The following is a 13,421-nucleotide window of genomic DNA, read 5'->3' as shown; positions in this document are numbered from 1 at the left end:
TAAACACTAACATCAGCAATCTCAATGGGGTCACTACTCTGTGCTATGTCCAGATCCTACCTGTTGTTCTGACTCCAGAGGTGAGGTTTACCCCAGTAACGGAAACTATAAGCAGAGCATGAGAGCGGGAGCTGCGCTCATTCACGTTTGTGAAATCTGTTGCACGATTCACACGCCCAAGTTCAAATACCTGATAAAACAGAAGAGACCTCACAATGAGTCTGTCACAAAAAGATCCAGATTTCTCAGAGTCAGACTTCAGGAACTATTACTTTGGAGGAGGTTTGTTGCTTAACTATCTAATTTTTTTTAAAGAAATTAATCTTTAATTTCAAATCTTAAAGATCCCTCGGACAACACAAATATACACAACATACCTAAAGCGAACAGACATAGACGTTCAGTGGCTTCATCATCTAATCTAGGATAATGCTTCAGCACAGCACCAAGGATATTGCACAAACATGGGTGAAACCTTTCAGATTAAATGTTAAACTGATGTCTTGACTATCCTGTCAGTTTGACTTAAAAAAGATTCCATGACATTATTGGCTACTCATCTTGGTGTTCTGCTCAAATTTTATGCACCAATGCAACATCGCCAAAACAGATTACCTGGTCATTATCCCAAAGCAAAATTTGGAGGCTGCAATACCTACACTACAACAGTGACTACACTTCAACATACTGCACTTTGGAACATATCAAGTTTGTGAAAGAATCACATTTTTTCTTTGGTTCCTTTCAGAGCCTTGCGTGAAATATTTTTCTGGGGAAACTGCATTTAACCCCCAGTAACCAGAAAATCAACAGTCCTGTGCAATGCTAGGAATATGGCTCAGAGAGCTCATATTAGATTAAGATAAATGCTCAAGTTATTTTACTGGAAGCCTAACCTCTTACGGCAAACCTACTCAGTTCTTCTTCCCATACAAGAACAGATTGAAGGGGAAAAACCCTCACCTTATTGATGTCATCCACACTCTCTACCCTGATCTGAATCAGTCCTGGGACATAGAGCTGGCCACTACCATCAGGGCTCAGCTTTATCTCCAACTTTTCACTGGGGTCCTTGGCCAACAGGTTCCTGCAAAGAAAGCAACAAGTTGGATCTTGTGGCCTCAACAACAGATCGAGCGTCATTATTGCCCATCGAGTTGCCTCAGCACAGGACACACAACCACAAGGAGGGGCAGACAACATCAAAAGCCACAGAGCAGCAGCAAACACCAGACAGCAGGGAGACTGTGGGTGCAGCAGTTACGTGGAATTCTGAACTCAGAAAAATAGAACTTTATAATGGAATTCAAAAGATTGTTTGACATAATCTAAGTTTGCACTTAGAAATAAAAGCGTAGAAGGGGCCATTTTACAGAGGAAAGTTTAGAAAAATCAGAAGAAATAGGCACATAAGTAGACCACTGGGCCCATCATGCCAGCTGCATCGTTCAATAAGATCATAACTATTCTGACTGTGGTGTTAACTTCACTCCACCAACCATCAATGACAACTTTACATGGGGCTATTCACCCTCTGCCTCAATGGTAGTACATTCAAATCAGTCTTTAGGTTACAACTGCAGGGGTTTGATCTGAAGGGTTCACCAGGCGGGTTCCTGGGATGAAGGAGTTTATGATAAGAAAAGGTCAAGCAGATTGGGCCATATATTTAACGGATTGTAGAAGAATGGTAATTTCCCTGTCGATCAAAAAGCTGTCCAACCCAGCCTCAAGTATGTTCAATAATCCAGCTTCTACTTTCTGTGGAATGGAATTCCAAAGACCAATTACCCTTGGAACGAGGAAATTTCTCCTCTTCTCCTTATTCAATTGGAGACTGTTTCCATTAGATCTAGATTCCCCTTCAAAAGGAAGCATCCTCTCAATCCCCTCAGAACCTTACATGTTTCAGTAAGATCTCATTCTTTTACACTTCATGAAGTATAGGTCCAATCTGCTCAACCTTTCTTCAGAAGGCAAACCGCTTCATTACAGAATCAGCCGGGTGAACTTCTGAACCATTAGATCAAATCCCCGCACCCATAACGTAAAAGATTCTGATTCAAATTTGTGACCAACAGGGCAGAGGATCAACAGCCCTATGTGGAAAGAAACAGTTTATCATCAAGTAGCCAATTGACTCGGTTCAGCTCAGGAATGTATAAAATTACATAAATTCAGGAGACATCACAACAACGTTTTCAGAAGGTGGACAAGACTGCTCATGAATCAATTTTGTCCCAGTTATATTTTGGAAGGCATCCATTAATGTTCATGTCTTTTCAAAAAAGCTCCCCTCTTTTGTACAAAAGTTCAACTGCAATTTTTGTTCATAAGAAAACCACACCTACATTTCCACAAATAAATTGTAAAAAATATAATTTCCTTCAAATTACTGAATCTGCAGAAGTTGTTAGCTTTACTGCCATTGGTGATTCTAGTTGATGTCCTTATCCCAATGCACATTTCTTCAAAAAGGTGAACATACAGAATGTTGAGCTATTTGCCCAATAACACCACCTCTATATCCATACAAACATCAGAAAACTTACTTTGTGTTGTAATGTGCAGAAAGTATTTGATGAGATAATGCAGAGTGAACTTTATTCCACATCTAACCTACATGGTGCTTGGCTTGGATTCTCTTTATAATGGAGAAGTAGCTTTGACGGCTCCCAACCACTGCTTTCAAAAATACTTGTTTTGAAAATTCAGAAAGTAGTGACCACATCTCCACTGATACTGAACTGAATGGCCATCCAACCAGGTCAGTATCAAAACAGATTGCAGTACTAGGGGAAACAATTGGTTATGAAACAAAGATATCTGCAAACAAGCAACACAGTTACAGAAGCAGCAAGGTACCAACAATAACCCGTCCATTTTAGTCTCATGATTAGTCCACGCAAGCCCTGGAATGATCCACTCCAATTTTGAGCACCTGCAGACATCCATGACAAAAAGAACTGCTGAAATTTGAAGGTCACGTTTAACACAGCCACAGGAGAGGATGCAGGTTGAATGAAGAGAGAACACATGTTTAAGAAACGTCTCACCTTTCAGCTGGACAGAGTTGAGGAGAACAGCTAAATAGTTGCAGCAGTTCCAAGGATCATGAAACTGTTCAGATCAGGATTCCCTCAGATCAGTGAAAGAGGAAGCATCGTTCAGTAATGGGATGAAACCAGAGACCAAGAAGGTCCCAGCAGATTTGGCAGGTTTTTCTGCACTTTCAGTTGATCTCAGAATAGGAGAAATACATTTTGCTTGAGTTTATTTGGGGCTTGATAGAAGGGAAGCTAGGATCCCTGCCCCTTACAGATATCCACTGACATTTACTGGAAAGTAGATGTTTGCAAACAGAGCATCAGACTTCTCAAGATGAGTGAGTGAATGTCTCTCAACAACTAACTAGGATCCCACATGGAGAAGATGATCAATCTTCTGTAGAGAAAAGAAAAGGAGGAAGAAGAATCTCTCTTCAGGGTCATTAAAGGGCTCAGTTGATGCTAATCCTGCTTTGGTTCCCTAAAACATCCCATCAGTACTGTGCTTATCTTACACCTTGAGTGAAGTACAAGACCTGCACATTGCACTTCCCAATCATTTGGAAGTGGGCTACTGGGACAATGAATCATCAAGAGATTCCATGACCAGTGGTTGCAATCACTGTGGAGGCAGGTACAGACAACAGCTCCAAATAAGGAAGGAAGGAACGGGGGACAAGAGCTACTTTTCAGAACAGCAAGGATCAAACACAGAAGATGCAGCTGTATGGTTTGTAAAGTTTGAATTAATACAGATCCAGAGATTTTCTTTGTATTAAAGAACAGTCAGCTTTACAGCCATGCTAAAGCATTCTACCAACCACCACCCATGCACCTCCCACCAGAGTGCAAGTATTAGTAACCTCATAGTTAGATCCTCAATCTTCTGGGGGTCAGACCCCAGCAGGTCTCTATAAAAAGAGAAAATACTACTATTAGCAGCCACATCCATAGATCATCCCTACACGTTAACGTGCGAACACGTGGTTAGCAGTTTACTGTTGCTACATAGTAGCCGAAACTACCACCAATAAAGACACAAAGCTGCACATACCTGAGTGTTTCATTGTAGATCTCAGCCATGCTGACAGTAATAGTCAGATCCCAGTCTGCTGACCTCTCTGCCACTTCACCAAATAGGAGCCTCAGAGCCCGCTGGTTAATCCCAGGGTCTTCAGGAGAACCCTGGAGAAATTAAAGTTCCTCATCAATGTTTAATGCCTTTGCAAACTCAGCTGGGAAGAAAAACCATCTTCCTATGCCCCATAGATTGGGTAGAATTTACCAGCAAAATGGCAGAAAGAAAAAAATCCCAAGGTCAACAGGTAACCTACATTTTATGCAATGACTAACACTCAAAAGATGGACATTGTTGAGCTAGACAATGAGACATACTGCAGTAAAGATTGCTGTTCAGGACTCTGCCAGAGCCCAAACACCTTTTTAAAAAGGCATGAAATAAAAAAAATCTCAGAATTCTACCAAAAGTATAAAAGAGGTCATTGGCAATTTCTGACAAATTTTAGTTCCAGTGTGGATGATAGTAGGAAGCAAATCAAAGCTGGTTAAAGAAGCTACATGATATTATCATCACAACGCTGTAGCACAGCAGATTTTGGAAAGAATTAGTATGAATTGAATTAATGTGGAACACTTGGCTAGTTTTAATATATGCTATTAGATATTTATATTCTCAAACTGCTTTCCCCACAAAATCTATTGACTCCATTAATGGGTTCCTCCCTTTAAGAATAAAACACAAGACAGCTGTTAAAAAGCCTACCTCCATTGTGTATGTCTTGCCAGAACCAGTTTGCCCATATGCAAATATACAGACATTGTACCCATCAATGCAAGATGTTATGAGGGCCTGGACTTCCTGAAATACCTGAGGGTTAAAAGTAAAAATTTAAAAGGAACATTTGGAATTCTAACAGTTTCAGATGTCAACAAAAGCATTGCAGCCTGGATGTTAACAGTGCAGGGGCGTCAGTCTGCTTTTCCCATTCCTCGGCCTGAGACACTCGAGTCTACATTTAGAAGAATCTCAGTCAACTCGGGCAAGTTGGACACCAACTCTCAAAGATCCAGGATAAACCAGAGCCAATGCATGTTTGTTGGAAGGTCGAGACAACTGGAGTAGAAGTGAATGAACCCAAGGGCAAAGAAATAACAGACCCAAGAACCACAAACTCAACCAGCTAACTTAGCAAGTGCCTGAGTGGTTTTGACTGGTGCAGGCAGGTTTAGTTTAGTCAGTGTTGCCTGCACACAGACATTTCCAGTGTTTCTACTGAAAAGTACAAAATTACTGTCTATGTAACAGTTTGCAATTACATACCGTTTCACTGCCGTTAGGAATATTTAAACAGCCTCCCATCTACTCCAGGGAAAACAGCCCCAGCCAGTTCAACCTCTCCCTATAGCTCAAATCCTCCAAACCTGGCAACATCCTTGTCAATCTTTTCTGAACCATTTCAAGTTTCACAGCATCTGTCCGATAGGAAGGAGACCAGAATTGCACACAATATTCCAACTGTGGCCGAGCCAATATCCTGTACAGCCATATGACCTCCCAAGTACAGGAGTTGGGTCTGCTTCTGAGCTGCACATCTCTATGACTCTATGAACAACTTTAAAATGTTAAAACTGTTGGCGGAGCAAACTGGGTTGTCATTTTACGCAGGGAGGAACTAGAGTTGATGCCACCTGGATACTTCAGAGTGATTGAAGGCAATTTTGTTACTACAAATTACAGAGTGCTTAGATTGGACGCATAATATTTTTAAAAAAAGTTAAATCAAAAGATTAGAATTCAAATACTTGAGAAACTTGAATTAATTCCTCATAGAACTGACAGGAAACAGTGGTACAAAGGAAACATAAATGGAAACAAAATCATTCAGTGTATAGAATATTGCAATCAATGCCCTTGGTTCTCAGGGTAGGCAGAGAGAGGTAAGTTGATATTAGAAGTGGTGATCCACTGGCCACTGTTTCAAAAATATGGCGAAATTTTCTGGAAAAGGATCACGAGTTATTGGGATTTCTTCCTCAAAATAAAAAGGTGGTGGAAACAGTTACTGAATAATTTTAAAGGTGGTGGCTGATCGATCTTTGAAGAAAGAAACGTCATTGGGGGTAGAGGAGACAGTGAAGTAATCAGGTTATTGAATGGCAGAGCAAGTTCAAAGGGCTTATTCCTGCTTCATGTTCAACAAACTGAAGTGTTTATGAATTGAATTTTTTTTCAAATTTATTCAGCAGTAAAACCAGAAATATTGATTAAAAATCATTGCATTAGTCCATAACTTCATTGCTGCATCATATAATTATTATATTAATAGAAGGACAACTCAATGGACCTTGATTTTTTTTTCTCTTATCTTGCAATTCCTAAAAACAGGACTTCTATTTCCTAAGCTACTTAGATCTTCAATCAATCATCATCCTTACAGCGCTGCACAAGAACCCAGTGACTAACTGAATCGCTCAGTAACCCTCCTGTTGGAATCACTTACCTCTGCCTGCAGTGCATGCGGTTGGAAAACTTTGTCCAACTCAAACATGGTGGTTTTGCCACGGTGTGTCACATACAGGACTCCATCATCGTCGTCAAAGGAAATGATATTTCTCGTGTCGAGCCCAGTACCATCCTCTTGAGTTATTGGCCGAACTCTGCACAATACACGGATATTCCCTGAAGAAACAGCAGGAAAGAGGTGGCAAATACATAGAATAAGGCTGTTAGAGTAGTAAGGTTAGCTGTTAATGATCATCTCTTCCCTGTAGCATGCACAACAGCCATTCCCTACTTGTTTCCTACCAACACCTGCGGGAGATCTACTGAACAATGGTCTCTCAAAGTACGTCAAGAACAAACTCACCTCGGAGTCGTACCAGCTCATTGTGGCACTTCTTCCGCAGCTGCATCTCTCGCTTGTACTTGCGCAGCAGATCCTGATTTGTTTTCTGTGCTTCCTCTACTGCCTGGTAAATCTAGAAAGGAAAGAAAGGAAAGCGTTATTCACAACCTCAAGATACGCCAAAGCGATTTTCGGCCAAAGTACTTTTGAACGGTCGTAAAGTTAAAAATATGATAGCCCATCAGTCACAAAGGTAGGTTAACATGCACTCGTTCACCAAACAGCAGAGCCAAATAGAAATACGGCTGATCCACAGACATTAGCACCACAACAGGCAGAATGTAAACGGTCTGTCCCCACATCATGCTCAGGCTGTGCAAACTATGATTCTGCACACACAATGCTGATTTATATAGACTTCCCAGCCCACTCACTCTAACCCTTTACAATGTTTCTAATGGCGAAGCACTTTGATCTCACCTCCCTCTTCGTCTGGTTGACTGCATCCTGCAGCAGACACGGAAAATCCCGGACATGATTCTTCAGGCAGTTGTAATCACTGGTTAATGTCTTTAGGGCTGGCTGGATGGAGAGAAGGTTCATTCGAACTCCTGCAGGGAAAGATCAAAAGTTCAACACAGCAGGAAGTACTTCAGCACTGAAAGACATTGGACTGAACTCACATTGAACCTTCATTCACTACCATCCTGACATGCTCCAATCTGTCCTTGCTCATTAAAAACAGAAGTTCTATCCAGTTCATCCAAGTCCTTCAAGAGCCTCCCACTGGATACAAACAGTCACAAATAGGCTAATGCACATCACACTATTTACAACCCGCTTTGTGCCAACTCCACGCACTGCCTCTTGTGCATCACCTACCATTCAGATTCTCATGCACGGTCTTCATTTCAGACCGGGCTTGTAGGAAGACCTCTTCAATGGCCTGGTTCTTCTCATCCTCCATTGCCTGAAATGTCTCAAGCATTTCACCACGTGTCTGCTCAAGCTCTGCTTCATACATCATGATCTATAGGTCAGAAGGGTCATTGTCATGTTCAGAACCTCCAAGAGAATGCAATACTACACAGAAGGAGCATCAAACCTATAAGTGAGTTCCAAGTAAATAATACTGGGTATTTGGGGGGCGGGGGTGGGGGGGTGGGGGCCCAAGGGGGGGAATCTAAGATGGCGGCGATCTGAGAAGATCACACTGCAGAGCTTCGCATCACAGCAGGAGCAGGACTGCCCTTTAACCCGCCCAACCCAGATCATCAGGATTTCTTGGGGCGTTGGAAATATTGTGGAGCCCCAAAAAACATTTAAAAATTGACTTATCTGTATTTTCAGCTGTCCAGAAGTGCCTAAAAAGGGAGGAGGAGTATCTGAGGCCGGGTCTGCAGCTCAGCCTGCAGCAGCCTCGGAGCCGATTACTCTCCAGGACCTAGTGAGCCAGCTCTCGAAATCTTGTGAGATGCTGGGAAACAGATTGAAGAGAAGCTGGCTCCAGTCTCTCTCATGCTGCAGAAGCTTGAGCAGCAGCTGGGAGACCTGGGGAAGAGGACGGATGAGGTGGAGCACAGGGTCACAGTGGTGGAAGCTGATGCCAGTTCATTCAAGGAAGAGATCCAAGCCCTGAAGACGCAGGTTCATAATTTGCGTGACCAAGTGGATGATCTTGAAAACAGGGGCAGGAGAAAAATCATTCAGATCGTTGGTCTGCCTGAGGGTAAGGAAGGTGAGCGGCTAGCGGAATTTGTTGAAGATTGGCTTCCGAAATTACTTGACTTGGAGACTGGCATGAGAGGATTGAAGGTAGAGAGGGCTCACTGAGTTGCAGTGCGGAGGTCGGGCCTGGGTCAACGCCCTCGTCCTTTCCTGGTGCGGTTCCATCATTACCAGGATAAGGAGAGAGTCATGGAGGCTTCCAGACTCCAGGGGAAGGATCCAAAGGCCCTAATTTACGAGGGGTCTAAGATCATGTTTTTTCAGGACTTTTCAGCGGCGGTGATCCAGAAACGAAAATCGTATGATGGCGTCAAGAGAAGATTGAAGGAGCTTGGGATTCAGTACTCCGAGATATCCGGCAGTGCTTCGGATCACCTTAGATGGATCCATGCATCTCTTTGACACATCGGAGAAGGCAAGGGACTTTGTGGACAAACTAACCTAAGTTAAACAATTGTAGTATGTATAAATATTGTTGCTTGGGTATGCGTTTATCATTCTTTAAAAGAAATGGAGGAAATCCGGTTGGAACTTTGTTTTCCCCCTTTTTTTTCTCTATTGATAATAATTTGGTTCAAACTCTATCTGGCGATGGTTAAGATGTACATTTTAAATTTCTAAAAGTTAGGACATACCAAAGGATGGGTGGGGTATTTATTCCCCTTTTTTTTAAATAGAAGAAATTTTTTAAAATTCATATTGATATTCTATGGGGTGTTTATTCTTTTCAGCTTGTGCTTGCGATGTGGCTCTAGCTAGGAGAAGTGAAGGTGGTTGAGATGGTTAGATGCCTATTTATGGGCATTTCAGGATGGGTAGTTGCCCCCTCCGGGCAGGGAGTGAGTTCCCCTACTCAACGCAATTGGTGCTTTATATGTTGGTTTGTTTTCTGGTTTTTGTTGTTTTTTATTTTAATAATTTTGTATGTTTGTTAAATGTAGTGGTTTTAGTTTATGTAGTTTTTATATTTGGTGGACCATGTAATACTAAGGCTCAGCAATTTGTGGTTCAGGTTCCTCTTCTCTGGAATTTAAATGTAATTGCAGAAGGTTATGGCTCATGATTTGATTAAATGGTGTACCTGGAATGTCAAGGGAAGTCACTCACCAATTAAGAGGAAGAAGGTACTCTTGAGTCTTAGAAAGGAGAAGGTGGATATTGCTTTGTTACAGGAGACACACTTGGATGACAAAGAGCATCTGAAATTACAGCAGAACGGCTTTGACCGAGTTTATTTTTCATCATTTAATACCAGAAGTAGGGGAGTGGCTATATTGGTAAGGAAAAAATCTCAAATTGTTGGAATGTGTTAAAGACACATATGGGAGGTTTGTAATTCTTAAAGCCTTGATAAATGGGGAATTAAATGGCATTTTAGATGTTTATTGTCCCCCAGCTCATCCTCTTAAATTCTTGGTAGACGCTGTTTCTAAACTGATAAGTCTCAAGTCTCGGCACATCATTATAGGGGGAGATTTTAACTGCCTCATGGACCCCACAGTAGACAGGTTGCCTAAAGGTCCCTGGATATCCTCTGCACAAACTAAACAGTTATTGGGTTTGTGTGGGGAATTAGGGTTGGTTGTACGTCTGGAGGTGTCTCCACCCTACAGTTAGGGATTTCACGTTTTTCTCCATTCCGCATAGATGGCACATGAGGATTGATTTTTTTTTCTGACCCCTGCAGGTAACCCTGGATCTGGTGGCATCCTGCACGATTGGTAATATTACCATCTCCGATCATGCTCCAGTGTACCTCATGGTTAAGATTAAGGATGTTACAGGGGATTCAAGGTACTGGCGAGTGGACCCCTTTATTCTCATGGACAGTAAGTTTGTGGAGTATTTCTCTAGGGAATTTCGGGCATTCCTAGACATCAATATATGCTCGGTTGATCGCTCATCTGTTCTTTGGGAATCTGCCAAAGCTTATGCCAGGGGGTTAGTTATTTCATATTCCACCAGTAGGAAGCGACAGAAGGGTGAGCAGCAACGTCTTTTTGAAGCATGGTTGAAGGCAGCCGAGAAGGCCTATTTTGACAGACCCTCATTGTTCAAACTACAGAGGATTACGGTACCTGCGGGCTGCACTAAATTCCATGCTCACGCAGACGGCAAAGGAGCTGGCTTTTGCAAAGCAAAGGTTATGTGAGCATGGTGACAAGCCAGGCAAATACTTAGCATACCTTGCCAGAAAGAGAAGTGCCCCACAAACCATTACAGTGATTAGGGAAGGATCTGGGAACCTAACATGTGATTCTAAAAAGATTAATGTGGCATTCCAGAGATTGTACTCTATGTTATATCAGTCTGAGAATTGTGAGGAGGGGCAGGCCAAAATGGAATCCTTTTTTAGAGATCTGGAGCTCTCGGGTGTGACTCCTGAATAACAGTCCTTTCTCAATTATCCATTATCAGAGCAAGAAGTGCAGGAAGCTGTGAGGCAGCTTCAGCATGGAAAGGCGCCCGGTCCTGATGGACATCTCAGTGAATTCTATAAGGGATTTATAAGCATACTGTCAGGCCCGATGCTGAATATGTTTAATGATTCATACAGTCATGATTGTCTCCCACCATCTCTGAGAGAGGTCAATATTTCACTTATCCTTAAAAAAAAAAGGAAGGATCCGGAATACTGTGCTTCGTACAGGCCCATCTCACTCTTAAATGTGGACTTTAAGATCCTCTCTAAGGCTCTTGCGTTAAGGCTGGAGGCTGTGTTACCTTCTATTATTGAAGAGGATCAGACGGGCTTCATAAAGGGTCGCAGATCCTCCAATAACGTTAGGAGGCTGCTTAACATAATTCAAGCATGGCAACAGCAGTCAATACAGGGATTGGTGATTTCTTTAGATGCAGAGAAGGCATTTGACTGAGTTGAGTGGCCTTACCTTTTCTATACTCTAGACCAGTTTGGACTGGGCAAAGTTTTCATAAGATGGGTAAAGGTTCTCTGCAGTGTACCTCTCACGGTGGTCATTACCAACGGGGTACGATCAAGCAATTTTAATATTTCTAGGGACAGCTGGCAGGGCTGTCCCCTTTCACCATTACTTTTTACGTTGGTGATTGAACCGTTGGCAGAGGCCATTCATGGGGATCTCAATATATCAGCTCCAGAAGTGGGGTCAAAATTACACAAGATCTCATTGTATGCAGATTATGTTCTAATTTTCTTGACAAATCCAGCAGTCTCAGTGCCTTGCCTGATACAATGCATTCACGCGTTTGGCGCTTTTTCAGGGTATAAGATTAATTTTGCTAAATCAGAGGCAATGCCTATGGGTGGCCTTACAAAAGAGTTGGCTCTTGAGTGACTATAGATTCCCATTTAGGTGGTCACAGCGGGGTTTTGTGTATTTGGGCATATTCATTACTCCAGTTCTGGATTGGCTGTTCAAAGCCAATTTTACTCAATTATTTGAAAAAATTAAACAAGATCTCCAAAGATGGGAGGCACTTCCAGTCTCATGGTTGGGTCGGATAACACTTAAGATAAATATTCTCCCTCATTTGCTATACCCTACACGGATGCTGCCCTTGATTTTCAATAAACAAACACTCAGGAGACTGAATGGTTGGTTCAGCTCCTTTATCTGGCACCGTAAACGGCCCCTCATTAAATTAGCCAAACTGCAGTTGTCTCACAGTTTGGGGGGAGTAGACCTTCCGGACATTAAAAATTACCAATTAAGCTTGCTTTTGATCTACATGAGTGATTGGGTTTGTAGGGACCCCCTTTCAATATGGCTAGATATCGAAGCCTCCCAGGTAAGGTGCCCCCTTATCAGTTTGCTGTTTTTGGACAAGGTGAGGACAGTTAGAGACCTCTTTTGTTTTTTTTCAAGTTAGGGATTTTATTCAAAAAAAGACCACACTTTTGACTGATCCCTACAAATCTGACATAGAAAGAGGGGTAACTAAGGGTTAAGAGTACACTCTCTGTCAGTACTTTATATCACCAATTGGGGGGTGCCATCTCAGATGAGTCTGGTCAACTCTGCAAGATGTGGGAAAGAGAGATGGGTGTTGAAGTTTCTTCAGAGGCATGGGAGGATATTTGGGAGAATGCAAGGAAGATATCAATTTGCAATAGGACCCATGCTTTACAGTTGAAGATTCTCCACAGGGTCCACTTAGTACCAGACTGTTTGTCAAAATTTAAACCAGGGGTATCATCAGCAGATCCCAAGTGCAAGGTCTGTACGGGTACTCTTACCCATTGTCTTTGGTCTTGTGACAGGCTTCAAACATATTGGACCACTGTGGCGGATGCAATGGAGAGGATTTTAGGTATGGGGTGGAGAAGGACCCTATTTCTCTCCTTTTGGGCCTACCCATTTTATTTCCTGCAGGCGCGCATAAGAAAAAACTTTTCAATATTCTTATGTTCTGTGCAAGGAAGAATATCTTGCTAGGTTGGATATTCGAAAAAACCCCAGGCCTGTCGGATTGGCGGAAGATTGTTATGGAACATATTCCCCTGGATTTTTTCACAAAAATGGTACACCACAAAACTGAGAATTTTTACAAGACATGGCAACCCTTTTTGAAATACCTGCACACAGATTTATCTGCCACACTAACAAGGGCTTTTATATAGCTGTAACAATTGTTGAGTTTCATGAGTTCAATATCCAGGGAGGAGGAACTGTGAATGTATGAGTGTTTTGTTTGGCTGGGCTGAGTTATTACTATTTATTTGTTTGTTGTTAGGTATTTATTTATTTAGTTAAATAGCTAGTTTAGGTTTTTTTTTTAATTTTATACTTCTCTATAT

General features: G+C 42.1%; 1 protein-coding gene across 5 annotated transcripts in view; it reads right to left on the bottom strand.

Moving 5' to 3' along the window:
- The window catches only part of kifc3 (kinesin family member C3), a 58,321-nt gene that overhangs the window by 8,334 nt on the left and 36,566 nt on the right, over nucleotides 1-13,421 (bottom strand). For 4 of the 5 annotated variants that reach the window (XM_060838231.1, XM_060838226.1, XM_060838227.1 and 1 more), the window contains 9 exons: nucleotides 7,796-7,943; nucleotides 7,394-7,524; nucleotides 6,935-7,046; nucleotides 6,569-6,747; nucleotides 4,831-4,935; nucleotides 4,102-4,232; nucleotides 3,911-3,958; nucleotides 964-1,087; nucleotides 61-190 (listed from right to left, as the gene is read on the bottom strand). In XM_060838231.1, coding sequence (XP_060694214.1) covers nucleotides 61-190; nucleotides 964-1,087; nucleotides 3,911-3,958; nucleotides 4,102-4,232; nucleotides 4,831-4,935; nucleotides 6,569-6,747; nucleotides 6,935-7,046; nucleotides 7,394-7,524; nucleotides 7,796-7,943 — 1,108 coding nt within the window. The remainder of the gene's footprint in view (nucleotides 1-60; nucleotides 191-963; nucleotides 1,088-3,910; nucleotides 3,959-4,101; nucleotides 4,233-4,830; nucleotides 4,936-6,568; nucleotides 6,748-6,934; nucleotides 7,047-7,393; nucleotides 7,525-7,795; nucleotides 7,944-13,421) is intronic. The other variant, XM_060838230.1, reaches the window with a different exon arrangement.

This window comes from Hemiscyllium ocellatum, chromosome 17, assembly GCF_020745735.1.
Source record: "Hemiscyllium ocellatum isolate sHemOce1 chromosome 17, sHemOce1.pat.X.cur, whole genome shotgun sequence".
NCBI lineage: Eukaryota > Metazoa > Chordata > Chondrichthyes > Orectolobiformes > Hemiscylliidae > Hemiscyllium > Hemiscyllium ocellatum.
Note: the sequence above shows the minus strand (reverse complement) of the source record. Positions and strands in the feature narration are given on the sequence as shown.